The following is a 15885-nucleotide window of genomic DNA, read 5'->3' as shown; positions in this document are numbered from 1 at the left end:
AATATCTTCTGCTTCTGTTAGGTCCATACCATTTCTGTCCTTTATCGAGCCCATCTTTGCATGAAATGTTCCTTTGGTATATCTCTGATTTTCTTGAAGAGGTCTCTAGTCTTTCCCATTCTGTTGTTTTCCTCTATTTCTTTGCATTGATCGCTGAGGAAGGCTTTCTTATCTCTTCTTGCTATTCTTTGGAACTCTGCATTCAGATGTTTTTATCTTTCCTTTTCTCCTTTGCTTTTCGCTTCTCTTCTTTTCATAGCTGTTTGTAAGTCCTCCCCAGACAGCCATTTTGCTTTTTTGCATTTGTTTTCCATGGGGATGGTCTTGATCCCTGTCTCCTGTACAGTGTCACGAACCTCATTCCATAGTTCATCAGGCACTCTATCAGATCTAGGCCCTTAAATCTATTTCTCACTTCCACTGTATAATCATAAGGGATTTGATTTAGGTCATACCTGAATGGTCTAGTGGTTTTCCCTACTTTCTTCAATTTAAGTCTGAATTTGGCAATAAGGAGTTCATGATCTGAGCCACAGTCAGCTCCTGGTCTTGTTTTTGCTGACTGTGTAGAGCTTCTCCATCTTTGGCTGCAAAGAATATAATCAATCTGATTTTGGTGTTGACCATCTGGTGATGTCCATGTATAGAGTCTTCTCTTGTGTTGTTGGAAGAGGGTGTTTGTTATGACCAGTGCATTTTCTTGGCAAAACTCGATTAGTCTTTGCCCTGCTTCATTCCGTATTCCAAGGCCAAATTTGCCTGTTACTCCAGGTGTTTCTTGACTTCCTACTTTTGCATTCCAGTCCCCTATAAGGAAAAGGACATCTTTTTGGGGTGTTAGTTCTAAAAGGTCTTGTAGGTCTTCATAGAACCGTTCAACTTCAGCTTCTTCAGCGTTACTGGTTGGGGCATAGACTTGGATTACTGTGATATTGAATGGTTAACCTTGGAAACGAACAGAGATCATTGTGTCGTTTTTGAGATTGCATCCAAGTACTGCATTTCGGACTCTTTTGTTGACCATGATGGCCACTCCATTTCTTCTGAGGGATTCCTGCCTGCAGTAGTAGATATAATGGTCATCTGAGTTAAATTCACCCATTCCAGTCCATTTCAGTTGGCTGATTCCTAGAATGTCGACATTCACTCTTGCCATCTCGTTTGACCACTTCCAATTTGCCTTGATTCATGGACCTGACATTCCAGGTTCCTATGCAGTATTGCTCTTTACAGCATCGGACCTTGCTTCTATCACCAGTCACAGAATACCCACAGCTGGGTATTCTTTTTGCTTTGGCTCCATCCCTTCATTCTTTCTGGAGTTATTTCTCCACTGATCTCCATTAACATATTGGGCACTTACTGACCTGGGGAGTTTCTCTTTCAGTATCCTATCATTTTGCCTTTTCATACTGTTCATGGGGTTCTCAAGGCAAGAATACTGAAGTGGTTTGTCATTCCCTTCTCCAGTGGACCACATTGTGTCGGATCTCTCCACCATGACCTGCCCATCTTGGGTTGTCCCACGGGCATGGCTTAGTTTCATTGAGTTAGACAAGGCTGTGGTCCTCGTGTGATTAGATTGACTAGTTTTCTGTGAGTATGGTTTCAGTGTGTTTGCCCTCTGATGCCCTCTTGCAACACCTACCGTCTTACTTGGGTTTCTTTTACCTTGGGCGTGGGGTATCTCTTCAGGGCTGCTCCAACAAAGTGCAGCCATTGCTCCTTACCTTGGACGAGGGATATCTCCTCACTGCAGCCCCTCCTGACCTTCAACGTGGGATAGCTCCTCTAGGGCTCCAAGCCCGCGTGGGGTAGCTCCTCCCACCCGCCACTCCTGGCCTCTGGCTTAGGGGCGTGGGGTAGCTCTTCCCGGCCGCCGCCCCTGACCTCGGACGCGGGGTAAGTCCTCTCGTCGCCACCCCTGACCTCGGACGCTGGGTATCTTCTCTGGGCTGCACACCCCACCCCCACCCCCACCCCCACCCCCGACCTCGGACGCGGGGTAGCTCCTCTTGGCCGTTCATGCGCCGTCGCAGTCTGGTACTCTCAGCTGCTGCCCCTGACCTGGGACGTGGGGTAACTCCTCTTGGCTGCCGCCTTTCGGGCATGGGGTCCTCCCGGCTTCTGCCCCTGACCTCAGACGTGGGGTGGCTCCTCTCGGCGGCGCTTAGGCGCGCCTGGGCGTCGCAGCCCGCCGGCGCTTAGGCGCGCCTGGGCGTCGCAGCCCGCCGGCGCTTAGGCGCGCCTGGGCGTCGCAGCCCGCCGGCGCTTAGGCGCGCCTGGGCGTCGCAGCCGGATCATATAATAGTTCTACTTAACTTTTTTAAGGAACCTCCATACTCTCTTCATATAGTGGTTGCACCAGTTTATTAATGCATTCTCACCAACAATTTATAATTTATGCTTTCTCACCCTTTTCATCCTTGCCAACATTTGTTAACTTTTTTCTTAATTGCAGAACACTTTAGCAGGGGGCCTTACACAGACAACCCCTAAGGAGATCCTGATACAGTTCAGGAGTTTGGAAACTTGGTTGGGGGGGAAATATAATTCTTTTTTAATAATCTTTATTGTGATATTTGGGCTTCCCTGATAGCTCAGTTAGTAAAGAGTGTGCCTGCATTGCAGGAGACCCCAGTTCGATTCCTCAATCAGGAAGATGTGCTGGAGAAGGGATAGGCTACCCATGCCAGTATGCTTGGGGTTCTCTTGTAGCTCAGCTGGTAAAGAATCTGCCTGCAATGTGGGAGACCTGGGTTTGATCCCTGGGTTGGGAAGATCCCCTGGAACAGGGAAAGGCTACCCACTCTAGTATTCTGGCCTAGAGAATTCCATGGACTGTATAGTTCATGGGGTCGCAAAGAGTTGGCCATGACTAAGTGACTTTCACTTTCAATGTGAAATTTAGCATTTTCTCCTATTATAGAGAACAAATCAAAGAGGTGTTTTAATACTTGTTCTGATAACCAAATAAAATCGAGTTGTTTTCATATGCATTGTAGTTGTTATGGATGTCTTAAAATATATCACTACTTCAAAAGCATAGCCATAATTAGATCTGCTGCAAGATTTTTGAAGCACATATATCACAGTTTTGTTTTTTGAATAGTTCAGTAACTGAATTTCAGTATATTTTGTTTGGGGTTTTTTTTTCTTCCTTTTTTTTTTTTTTTTTTAAGTATTTTGTTTCCTGTGTTTAAAAATTCTGAGAAGGGACCCAAATGCAATGATGTCTGTAGCATAGAAAAGATTAGTAATTCTGCTTTTATGTTCTGAGACAGCACTACCTCCCTATCATGCGCGCACTCCTGTTTCTGCCCCTGTGCAGTTCTTTCCCTTCAGTCTTGCTTTTATCTGTTCAAGCTCTGCTTGCAGATGAAGCTCTGGCCAGTCCTCTTCATCTCGTAAACCTAAGGAGTTCTTTTCAGTTCTCACTGGATGCTGAATGTTTTTTCCCCAATTATGTTCATGATGTTGGTCAGTGCCGATATGCCTGGAGAATCCCAGGGACAGGGGAGCCTGGTGGGCTGACGTCTTTGGGGTCGCACAGAGTCGGACACGACTGAAGCGACTTAGCAGCAGCAGCAGCAGTGAGTACAAGTGAAGCCGATCTACGGACACATTGCTCATTCATTTTTAAAATGTGCAAGTCTAAAAAAACAAAAGTGCAGGTCTAAGAGAGGGCATAGCAAAATTGAAAAACCAGGCAAGATCTCTCTGGCTAAAAAGTAACACAGACTGAATACCACTATTCTTGCTTAACCTGACACAGACTCTTAACAGTTGATGATATATTGAGTTTTACTTTTCCTTTTTTCTTTTTAAATAGAAATCATGTTGTTGATATCAGTGTTGCAGTCAGTACTCCTGCAGGACTCATCACACCTATTGTATTTAATGCACATATAAAAGGACTGGAAACCATTGCTAATGATGTTGTTTCTTTAGCAACCAAAGCACGAGAGGGTAAACTACAACCACATGAGTTCCAGGTAAGGTATTATGTATTTACTTTATGAATGTTACTATGCTATTTTAGTGAATTGCATTGTTTTTAAAGTTGGCCTTTGCTTTTATTGCATTTACCACTTTTTGATTCTGCCTTGTGTTCTCACTGACAGAAGGTCTTGAAAATAAAGAAAAATTGAGTAATCTATCAAAAGCTGAAAAAAACATTTTCAAGTAGTGTGCAAAAGCCACACAACTGACTTGTCTTCATGTGGCTATGGTTGTGTGTTTTCAGCAAAGTGTACCCCATTCAGTCTTTTCTTTTTTTTCCCTTTCACCTTTATGTGTAATTAGTAAATAGGAATTGTATATATAAGCTGTACAACTTGGTGTTTTGATATATGTATACTCTGTGATCGTGACAAGGTAATTAACGTATCTGTCACCTCATATACTTACCATTTTCCTTTTTTAATGGTAGTTGAGTCCTTTTTTTAGAAAATATATTATTGAAGTATACTTGATTTACAATGTGTTAATTTCTGTTGTACAGCAGAGTGTCTCAGTTATACATGTCTAGCAATGGCACCCCACTCCAGTACTCTTGCCTGGAAAATCCTATGGACGGAGGAGCCTGGTAGGCTGCAGTCCATGGGGTCGCTAAGTGACTTCACTTTCACTTTTCACTTTCATGCATTGGAGAAGGAAATAGCAACCCACTCCAGTGTTCTTGCCTAGAGAATCCCAGGGACGGGGAGCCTGGTGGGCTGCTGTCTCTGGGGTCGCACAGAGTCGGACACAATTGAAGCGACACAGCAGCAGCAGCAGCAGCAGCATACATTCTTTTTCATATTCTTTTCCATTATGGTTTATCACAGGATATTGAATATAGTTCCCTGTGCTACACAGGAGGACCTTGTTGTATATCCATCCTAAATCTAATAGTTTGTGTCTGTTAATCCCAAACTCCCAATTGAACCCTCCCCCCCTCCCCCTTAGCAACCATGAGTCTGTTCTCTATGTCTGTGAGTCTATTTCTGTTTCATAGATAAGTTCACTTGTGTCATATTTTATATTGCACATATAAATGATACCTTATTTGTCTTTCTCTTTCTGACTTGCTTAGTATGATAATCTCTAGGTTCATCCATGTTGCTAATCCCTTCTTAAAGTAAAACATCTTAAGGTCTTTTCACAAAACATTTGTCATTTTTTCCGATTTATATTGACAAGCAGTTACCATGATCTGGTTTTAAATCTTTTTTTTTCCCTTTAGGGTGGCACTTTTACGATCTCAAATTTAGGAATGTTTGGGATTAAGAACTTCTCTGCTATTATAAACCCACCTCAAGCATGTATTTTGGCAATTGGTGCTTCAGAGGATAGACTGGTTCCAGCAGATAATGAAAAAGGGTAAGTGCCAAAATGGAGAGGGAGTTGTAAACTTACTTTCATTACAGTATACCTGGCTTTGAGTCTTAGGTTTTATAATTATTGGCATGGCATACTGGAGCTTCACACAGAGCTAGATGTAAGCACAGAGTGAAGTTTCTCAGGGCACCAACTCTTCTTATTTTGCTATTTGAGATGGGAAGTCTTATTTACTCTAGGTCAGGGGTCAACATAATTTTTCTTAAAGAGCCAGTTAGTAAATGTTTTATTTTTTCTGGGTCATACAGTTGCTACTGCAAATACTCGGCTACTGTGGTATAAAAGCAGGCACAGCCAATACAAAAATGTATTCCAGTACATCTGTGTTTGGTGGGATTTGGCCTGTGGGCTGTTGTTTCCTGACCTGTATCCTTCAGATGGTTGTTTGGTCTGTTTCTTCAAACTATTGATTTGAGCTAGAGATGTACAACCCATGAAGAGTAGGAGAAAAATAATCTTACCTGGTTGGGATTGTAAGTTAGGAGCTGGCATTTGGGCTGGTTACTAGCTAACATCTAGTGATTGTTTTTAGAATACCTAATAATGTTTTTTTAATCTTTTTCTAGATTTGATGTGGCCAGCATGATGTCTGTTACACTCAGTTGTGATCATCGGGTTGTCGACGGAGCAGTTGGAGCCCAGTGGCTTGCTGAGTTTAGAAAGTACCTTGAAAAACCTATCACCATGTTGTTATAATTAATCCAAGAATTTCTAGACTCTCCTAGGTCACACTGTTTCATTCTTACCAAGGTATTAATATGTCATTAAACGGTGGTTCTCTTTTTATTTTAAGGTTAACCAGTTATTTTTGAGTCTGTCCAGATAAGTTATTTGTAATGGGCGTTACTGAATTTTTTAAAATGCCGATTACATCCCAATATTGTGCACATTTAATAAACACCAGATTTTAAGCTGTGTACTCCAGGTCAAGGGGCCTATGGCATAGCCCTTTGGTGGTAAGTCCTTCCACTGGAAATGCAGAGGTAGAATTGTGGTTCCCTATTGAGACAGGCACATAAAAGTAACCTTGATGAGACTTTGAGGTTTTGAAATTTAATTACCTCAAATGTTTTGATTAAATTTGAGAAAAGAGAAGTCAGGAAAACTACTTCTTTTGGAGAAAGGATTTGAACTGAAACTTGATTTTGGAATTTAAACCTAGTTAAAAATTTTCTGTTACATAAATCTTGGTTTATCATGGATAGGAAGCATGGAGAACTTAAAGGAAAGTATGAGAAAACTTTAAAAGTCAACATTTTCATAGGACTGTTCAACCAGCTGTTCTTTGTTTATTTTTCTATGAATTCAGAAATGGTTGTTTTCTCCTCTTGAGATGAAGGTATAAATATGAACCAGCTCCTTGGTATAAGTGAGAATTTGTGTGTGTATCTATTTAAATAATTTAAATGTGTCATTGTGAGAGCAGAATTCTATAATTGCCTCAAATAAAAGAATATGCTTATAGAATTTAACAGAGTGAACTTGTGAAAGTAGAATTTTTCCTGTAAAATTAACTAGTGGTTACTTGCAAGTGAACTAAATTACTAGGATTTATTACGTAAGTACTTGAAAAACTTGTATCAAGTAACTGTGGAATGGAATAAGTGTATATATGTAAATATGGTTCCTAGTGAGATATGTGCCAAAGTCCATTTATCATCAAGTTGTGTCTGAAAAGAAAAAGGCTCCCCTTTTTCATACACTAGTGGATAGTTTGGAGTGATAAAAGATGATGACTGGAACAAACTGGTCATTTCTACTTGGATAAAGTGGAAAATGTTAAATGTGTACAAAAAGAAGTGTTCTATGTTTTTCCACCCCAATGTTGTCTCATGTAAAATAAGAAAACCCTAAAATCCTGTCAGAGAGAAAAAGATTATTTAGGTTGTTTGCTACCTTATCAGCCTAAATATTTATTTTCCATTTTCTTACAATTTGCCTTTCTGTAGGGGGGTGGGGGTGGTGATATTCAGGATAATAAAAATGAATTAGAAACATTATTGCAGTTCTAGATTTTCTCTGGAATTGATGTGATTTAATAAATAAATTTGGAATTGTTTATGACTATTAGCAAATCTGATCCTCCTTATAAAATGTAATATGCAGAACTATTCCCTGAAATTTAGGTCTTTCAATGTTGAATCTGTTTCTAAATGTTCATTATTACATGGTGCACAAGTGACACTCGATATATTCCAGGAATATTTTCCTTGCTGTATTATTATGAAAATAATACGTTAATCTGACTTTTCAGTAGTGATTTTAGCTTGAATTGAAGATTATGGAGAAGGAACAAACTTATGACAAGGGACCATCAGTAGTATGAGCCACATCTGGTTCAAATACATGAAACTTCAAAGATAATTCATTATTTGGTAATGTTTATGGCTCTGTTGTTCCCTTGAGAGAAAAATTTAAAAGTTTCATTCTAATAAAAATTGTTCTGAGTTAAAAATTAACCTGAGCTATAATCTAAATTTGGATTCAGTATATTTCCCTTACCAGATGGAATGAACAAGTGTTAGAAATAGTGTTTTGGTTCAAATTAGATTGTTTGAAAAATTAAACTATATGTTTTCAACATGTCTTGTCTAATATTTTTGATTTGTTGGTAATTATTTTTCACATTAGATTTTTTAAGACCAGGAACAGCTATATACATGGTAAGCTCTTAATACAGATACATTTTGAGTTTATAGAATTGGTAAAATAAGTTCTGAATTTGGGAGCATATAATCTAACCTTCAGGCTCAAGGAGCCCTCTTGTTAGGAGGTGGCACATAGCAAGAAGGAAATGTGGTCTGGCTCTGCTGGCTATAAACTCCATTCCTGAGGTTTGTGAATGAAGTAGTATCCCAAGGCCTGGACTACAGAGGTTGACCAGTGCGAGTGGTCCCAGGAATGTGTTGTGAGGAATTCTCATCACTCAGTAATGCATAAACTCTGGAGGACATGAGAAAATAATCACTACTGATTCCTAATCTCTAAAGCCAAGTTTGTAGAAGAGTTTGGTATCTAAATCAAGGATAATTCATGTCCATCTCAAAGTTTTCAGTTTTGAAGAAGAAATATCTTGAAAAGATTCAGATTAAACTGCTCAATTGTTCATTATTAGCTGATGCTCTTCCTGACCAGAGTTTTGCTTTTTGTAGGGAGGGGGAGGTGGAGATGTTATAAGTGAAGGGATTTTGGAAAACTCGGATGTAAGTTTACCATTTTAACTTAAGCATGCTAGATCTTGTACTCATTAATAAGTACACAATTACATAACTCCTGATGTAAGTAACACCTAAGTGTGAGAGTGCAAGAGTAGAGATTCAGCTATTTCTGTGTAAGTAGGTATGGGAATTTATAGAAATTAAGTTTGACAGTGATTTTGTAGAAGAAAAGTTCAAAGTATTCCAAATCTTTTGAAGGATAAGTATAGGATATCACAGTTCTAGAAAACTTTCCAACTATAAATTATCCTATTGCTAGAAAAATTCAAGTCCACACCAGGTTTAAGAAAATTACTCATTTCTGATTTTCTGTAATAATCAGAAATTTAAAGACCTTATGTTGAATTAGAAACATAATTACAAGGAGAGTGTTTTGTATTTAGAAAAGACAAGGGATGTTTAAAGTTGGGTGTGAATGTTGCTTACTTGGATATAAATTGGAAAACATACTTTTGTATTGAACAAAGAACTGATGGATGAATGGGAGTAAAAGTACATCACTTCCGTATTTTAAAAGTTATTTTCTTAAGAGAAAGGCACTTGTCCCAAAGTCAGCCCCTTTGCCTTAAATTAGAGTTGGATGTATTTTATGTCTTACGTGTAATAATACCCGATGACTGTCACTGCATCGTTTTATTTAATCCACCGACAAGTCCATACCTGATATTAAAGGGAGGTAGGCCTGGGTGGCTTGGACTCCTGGCAGAGCTTGCTTTATAGAAGTACAGAGGTTCACAGAAGCAAAGATTTACACATTACACTGGTCCTACATCTTTACTGCTGGAGGAAACTTTGACTGCTAAGGCACATCTTGGTAGTAAAAAACTTCTTGCACAGTCTGGTATTTATTCCTGATGCAAGAATTTATTAGAGACAAAAATGTTTTCAACTAGTAAACAAAGAATTCTTACATATTATAATACCTGGAGACAGACTTTTCCCAAATGGTATTTAAGTTACTTGAGGCCATTACAAATATCTTCAAAACAAGTATATCACGGCAGTACTGTTTTTTGGTAGTTTCTGCTTAATGCCAAGTTTACTTGAGGAGAAAGAATTTTAAAAAGCAGCTGATGAGAAAATCTCATTCCATCAAAAGAAACTCCTAGAAAATGAAACTTAAAAGTTTTTAAGATAAACCTCTTCACAGATAATGGAGGCCCTCTAATTCACATGACTTTCACAAAAATCTCCAAATACTTGATGCTTTTAACTTACACCAATGGCATGGTGACAATTAAAGTGGCTTTCTCTTTGATAAATTTTGCTGTAGTCATTTCAGTATCCACAGATTCTGGAAGGTTTAGATATAATCTGTACTTTTCAGAGACCTCGATCAATATATCATCCTAAAAAAAAAATAAAGAGAGATTTTAAAAGATGAAAATAGAAAAGTATTTCCTGGTTAGAATTTGTTACAGGTTTATTGTTCCCAGTTATTCACTCCTTTTCCATAAGAAGAGGGTCCACTTATGAGCAGTAAAGGTATTGTAAATCCCTCAGATTCTGAGGTGGTGGTTGTTCAGTGCATTAAAAGTGAATTGATAACAGTACCAGAAGATGGATGCTGCCATTATAAATTATGTGGCATTGACTTCACGGCTGACCAGCAAACAGCAAGAAAACTTGCTGGAGACTGGAAGGATGGTGATCTATGTTTTATGGTGACAACGCCCTTAGCACAATAATTTGGAAGACAATCTACCTCATTAACTTGTATTTTTAGGTACAGAAATGGGAAAATAGAATGTTATTTGGATGTGTTGGTTCTGTTGGCTACATTTAACAAGGTACTACAAAAAGATGAAGTTAGAAAAGTTCTCAATTTGCAAGGGAATATAAAGAATTGAAAGGGAATATTGGGGGCAGGAGGAGAAGGGGACGACAGAGGATGAGATGGCTGGATGGCATCACTGACTCAATGGACGTGAGTCTGAGTGAACTCCGGGAGTTGGTGATGGACAAGGAGGCCTGGCGTGCTGCAATTCATGGGGTCGCAAAGAGTCAGACACTGCTGAGCGACTGAACTGAACTGAACTGATACAGAGCCCATAAATTTTAAGACTTGAATGAAAAATGGAACCAATTTTTATTTTCAACCAGTAATAAAATTGAGAAATAACCTTTCAGCCTCAACATTCCATGGGCAGCAAACAGGCTGAGTAAGCTCCTCAGCACCAAATGACAGCATAGTCTTCAACGCTCTTTTCAGGCATGGCTAAGGTAGATTATGAAAGAGAAAAAAACCTCCCAAAGAATGGAGCTAAAAGTCATGGAAAATAATGGAACTAGGAGGCTAGATAATCAAGGAAGCTTGTCAAGGGACCTCAGCAAGAACATCCTCTACCTCCGGGAAAGGGACCCTTGTACTATCTGCCTACCAGGATTTTAGAATTGCTGAGTATCAATAACTACTGTGTGCCTTATAGTTTTCCAGTTTCTGAATTGAGACTGTTGATTGTGGTTATTCTCTCTCCATTCTACATTGTTTGATGCATGGGGTTACAGAAATAGATAACTTGTCATTGCAGTTAATGCAAATTTTGTCTAGTGCAGATTATGATGGCAAAATCTTGCACTTCAGAGTCTGATACTGGGATTGGAGATATTTTTCTTGGGAAAAGAAGCAAATACTTGTGACCAAGAGGGTGGACTGTGGTAGACTGTAGATTGTTGCTTTTCTTTTATAAGAGGATTTATGCATCCTTATTATGTAACTTCCAGTGACTGCTTGTGAGAAGAATGTTCTTCCCAGCCATACTGATGTAGGACTTGGCCTTCTGACTTACTTTGATCAATACGATGTGAGCATAAGCAATAGATTCCATATCTGAGAGGAAGTTTTAGGATCTATTGCATGGTTTCACCCTTTCTATTTCCCTCTTCCATCAGAATGACTTGTCTAAAGTGAAAATTGTTCTTTCACCTTGTATCTTAAAATGTGCAACACTCACAGAGCAAAGCAGGATGAGTTGACATGTAACCTGAGCAAATTATTTTAAGCCACTGAGATTGTGGAGTTTTTTTTTTTTACTGCAGCATAACATAGTGATTATTGACTGATAGAAATTTACAGTATTACCTGTTCAGCTTACCTCAGAAACACTAAGGTCACAGAGAGATACTGAATTAACACCAGGTAATTCAACTTTTAATTCAATTTTCAGAGGTTTCTCATTCTGATCTGCCACAATTTTTAATTCATAGGCTGGTCTCTTCATCTCCACTTCAATCTCTGTACTAGAAATCTCTTCTATCAGACATGCTGTTTTACTTGAAACTTGGTTTTCTGGCAGTAGAAGTTGAGGAAACTGATCTGAGTTGCTCACAGTACTGCTTCTTATCTTCTCAAGGGTTAGTTCTTTATTTTAAAAAAGGAAAATGAAATCACAAAATTAATCCACATGAAATACTATCAGGCAGTGCTGTGACAGTGGCAGTGTTAGCCAAGACGGCAGACAAAGCTGCAGGGAAATTGGTTTGGGAATCTTAAAAGATTCTTAAACCAGAGAATCTGGTTTAAAAGTTTGCAGGATTTATCTTTCAGGACTTGCTAATATTTTTTTAAAATTTTATTGAAGTATTGTCGCTGTACAGGGTTGTGGAATAGCAAAAAGACCCAGTTATATGTTTTTCATATTCTTTTCCATTATGGTTTATCATAGGATATTGAATATAGTTTCCTGTGCCATACAATAGGACCTTGTTGTTTATTCATCCTATATATAATAGTTTGCATCTGCGAATCCCAAATTCCCAGCCCATTTCTCTCTTTCCCTTGCAACCACAAGTCTTTTCTTTATGAGCCTGTTTCTTAGATAGGTTCATTTGTGTCGTTTTTTAGATTCCACACATAAGCGATATCATATGGTATTTGTCTTCCTCCTTCTGATTTACTTCGCTTTGTATGATAATCTCTAGGCCCATCTATGTTGTTGTTGTTTAGTCATGAAATTGTATCCGACTCTTTTGAGATCCTATGGACTGTAGCCTGCCAGGCTTCTCTGTCCATGGGATTTCCCAGGCAGGAATACTGGAGTGGGTTGCCATTTTCTTCTCCAGGGGATCTTCCTGACCTGGGGATCTGACCCATGCCTCTTGAATTGGCAGGTGAGTCCTTTACCACTGAGTCATCAGGGAAGCCCCTGTCTATGTTGCTGCTGCTGCTGCTACTAAGTCGCTTTAGTAATGTCCGATTCTGTGCGACCCCATAGATGGCAGCCCACCAGGCTCCCCCATCCCTGGGATTCTCCATGCAAGAACACCAGTGGGTTGCCATTTCCTTCTCCAGTGCATGCAAGTGAAAAGTGAAAGTGAAGTTGCTCAGCTGTGTCCAACTCTTAGCGACCCCATGGACTGCAGCCTACCAAGCTCCTCCGTCCATGGGATTTTCCAGGCAAGAGTACTGGAGTGGGGTGCCATTGCTTTCTCCAGCATCTATATTGGGACATGCTAATATTTCTAATATCTAATCTTTATATATTTTTCTATTGTAAATTTCTCATCTTTTAAAATTGAGATTTCTAGTTTGCAAAATGTACACCAGAAGCAAAAAACATTTTAAATCAGATCACTTTCCATTACATTTCATTAACTTACCATTTCTCATTTTCTCTCTTAAGTCTGCGGGATTGGTTTGGATTCCCATCAGATTTTGTTTCATTCTTTGAATGCTTCCTTTTATTCTAAATTTGGTAATATAGTAACAGTTTGAGAGAGTAAACTGGAATTGTTCCTCAATGCATCTCATGGTCATCCGTATCAGTTGATCTTTTTTCACTTGGTCTTTCTCTGCTGCCTGGAGAACATCAGGATGATAGGCAACATCGATGACTGTGTAAACATCTGTGTGTGTAATTCAGAAGGTGTGAAATAAAGACAATTTGTTTTAGTAATGATATCGTCAGGTAATATTTTAAGTCATATCCTGATAAAGATGGAAAAGTATAGATTCTATTTCTGTATCTTCAAAGATAATCACAATGGTGCTATATATATACAATTCCAATTAGAGCATTTCTTGGCATTTTAAATGAATTAAAATAGCTCATATTATTAGGAAATTAAATAGTATTCAATTTTCACAAAGTACCCTTATCCAGTTCAGTTCAGTCGCTCAGTTGTGTCCGACTCTTTGCAACCCCATGGGCCCTTATTATTCATTGACTATACCATGACCAAATATGTAATGCCTTTTTACCAAGTAAAATCTGGCCCATGCTTATTCCCACATCCCAATTTTTAAAATGTGCTTTCTCTCCCATAATTCTATGTACCTGATGTCTCAGATGTATCTTCTGGTCTGCCAATACTTAGAGGTACTGGATGAGTGGCTGATTGTGGAGCTGGGATCCTTTTCCACTGACATAGGTTGATAAAAAGTAATTTTTCTTTCGGTTTCTAGAAAGCAAAAAATTTGCATGTCTCAAAATCCAGTTTTTAAAATTTTTAAAAATATCCTAAAGGTAACTCATCACAGAGTTACCTCCCCAACCAAATAAGTTCTCTTTATTTGAAAAATCTCCAACTATGTTATTCTCTATTAAATAATTACATTACTTTTGATTTTTATTCTAGCAGAAAAATGACTGATTTTGGAATCTCCAAAATGTGTCAAATATGAAATTCCCATTCTTATTCCATCAACACTGTCTTTCACATTACATTCAATTTTCCATTATTCAGAGTGACAGTTTCCCTCAATGTTCTTATGTAGAAGTAGTAATAGCTAAGGGTAAGCCATTGTCTGGTTATTTCAGGACCATTTCAATCAGGAATTCCTTTCTCTGGGCACCAACTCTACATACCAGGATCCTGGTTTGTAGACAGAGCTGTGGTTCTGGGGCAGCACAGAGCTCTTTCCCCTCCTTGAGCTGCTGTTGAATGAACTTCTGATAGCTCTCAGGGTTACTTTCAGCCAGATCATCTAAGAGGTTCCAGAACTGAGTAACCTGGGTAAGCAGACCCTTTGAGGATGACTCCATGATTGAGATGAATAGGCCTCTTAAGCCTGTGGAAAGACATGACTTAAGGAAGAAAAAAATCTCCCCTCAAATCTATTCTTTGGGGGGAGGGGGAACAGTTCAGGGGCTGTTTTGTTGAAGTTGACAGCTATTCTTAACACCAGTGCCTAAAAGATTATGGATCAGCACTGTTTTATCTTTTCCTTGTACTCTATTTAGTACCCTTTCTTACATTCTCAAGATGCTCTCTTAGATAGTAAGTCCTTAACCTCTGCATAGACCCTCACGAGCCTTGCTGCTGCTGCTGCTAAGTCGCTTCAGTCGTGTCCGACTCTGTGCGACCCCCATAGACGGCAGCCCACCAGGCTCCTCTGTCCATGGGATTCTCCAGGCAAGAACACTGGAGTGGGTTGCCATTTCCTCTTCCAGTGCATGAAAGTGAAAAGTCAAAGTGAAGTCGCTCAGTCGTGTCCGACTCTTCGCGACCCCATGGACTGCAGCCTACTAGGCGCCTCCGTCCATGGGATTTTCCAGGCAAGAGTACTGGAGTGGGTCGCCAGTGCCTTCTCCGCTTGAGAGGTCATTTAAAGTTTGGATTTCTTGGGATTTTATTGTTTCAACACCCGGGTATATGCTAACTGGGGCCTGAATTTGCTAGAAGTGTGCTGTGGGTTGAGGGTCACATGAGATTTTCTCAATCCTCAGCATAGTTTAGGAGTTAAAAGCATGGACTCTGCAGCCAGAATGTCGAGATTCCACTCTTAGCTCTATCATTTACTAGCTGTGTGATCTTGAGAAGTTAATTTACACATGTGCCTCAGTTTATTCTCCTCGAAATGGAGGCGATAATACCTATCTCATAGGGTTATCGTGAGGATTAAGTAAGCTAATACGGAGAGGCTGGAACACCTGCCAAGAATAATATTCTCTATACCACTTCATATAACCTCCCTCTAAGCCCCCTCCATCAATGGAGACGTATCTCACAGCATCCACAGAATGAGGAGGATTCTCCAAATACTACATTAAAATTAGACTAAATGGGAAATTTAATTTTTCCAGAGGTCTGCGAACCTACCTCTTCCTTTGGTTTCTTGACAAAACGCGACGCCTGTTACCAGGGTAACCACATTGGGACAACATCTAATTGAGTCCGGAAAGCTCCAGACAGAAAGGTCTTATCTTTCTACATCCAGTTCCCGAGTCTTCTCCTTTTGGTGCTGGACTTGCTTTTCGGCTTAGCCTGACCCACTTCTTTTCCAGGACGGACCTTGCCTCCCGTTCTACCCCCGAGGACTTCTACAGTGTCCTGGAAACCCTTC

General features: G+C 39.5%; 2 protein-coding genes across 2 annotated transcripts in view; one reads left to right on the top strand and one right to left on the bottom strand.

Annotated features, from left to right (window-relative positions):
* DLAT (dihydrolipoamide S-acetyltransferase) overlaps positions 1-7965 on the top strand; it is a 35325-nt gene extending 27360 nt beyond the window's left edge. Inside the window, exons 12-14 of the mRNA XM_006065243.4 lie at positions 3833-3995; positions 5228-5364; positions 5949-7965. Coding sequence (XP_006065305.2) covers positions 3833-3995; positions 5228-5364; positions 5949-6078 — 430 coding nt within the window. The 3' untranslated portion in view covers positions 6079-7965. The remainder of the gene's footprint in view (positions 1-3832; positions 3996-5227; positions 5365-5948) is intronic.
* Positions 7966-9444: 1479 nt separating this feature from the next.
* Positions 9445-15874, bottom strand: PIH1D2 (PIH1 domain containing 2). Its single transcript, XM_006065246.4, has 6 exons — positions 15642-15874; positions 14408-14610; positions 13877-14000; positions 13200-13445; positions 11696-11961; positions 9445-9949 (listed from the first exon to the last, which is right to left on the bottom strand). Exons 2-6 carry the CDS (start codon positions 14582-14584, stop codon positions 9815-9817), a joined length of 948 nt encoding a protein of 315 aa, XP_006065308.1. The 5' UTR covers positions 14585-14610; positions 15642-15874; the 3' UTR covers positions 9445-9814.
* Between the last annotated feature and the right edge of the window lie 11 nt (positions 15875-15885).

This window comes from Bubalus bubalis, chromosome 16, assembly GCF_019923935.1.
Source record: "Bubalus bubalis isolate 160015118507 breed Murrah chromosome 16, NDDB_SH_1, whole genome shotgun sequence".
Lineage (NCBI taxonomy): Eukaryota > Metazoa > Chordata > Mammalia > Artiodactyla > Bovidae > Bubalus > Bubalus bubalis.
The sequence above is the reverse complement of the archived record's forward strand: the minus strand, read 5'-3'. Positions and strand labels throughout refer to the sequence as shown.

What these genes read in the sequence shown, in the direction of transcription:
- PIH1D2 (XM_006065246.4), bottom strand. Translation starts at nt 14,584, where the DNA reads ATGGAGTCATCCTCAAAGGGTCTGCTTACCCAGGTTACTCAGTTCTGG. An exon ending in GTCTACAAACCAGGATCCTG is followed by an intron (nt 14,001 to 14,407) that starts GTATGTAGAGTT and finishes TTTGCTTTCTAG; the next exon opens with AAACCGAAAGAAAAATTACT. An exon ending in AGATACATCTGAGACATCAG is followed by an intron (nt 13,446 to 13,876) that starts GTACATAGAATT and finishes TTACACACACAG; the next exon opens with ATGTTTACACAGTCATCGAT.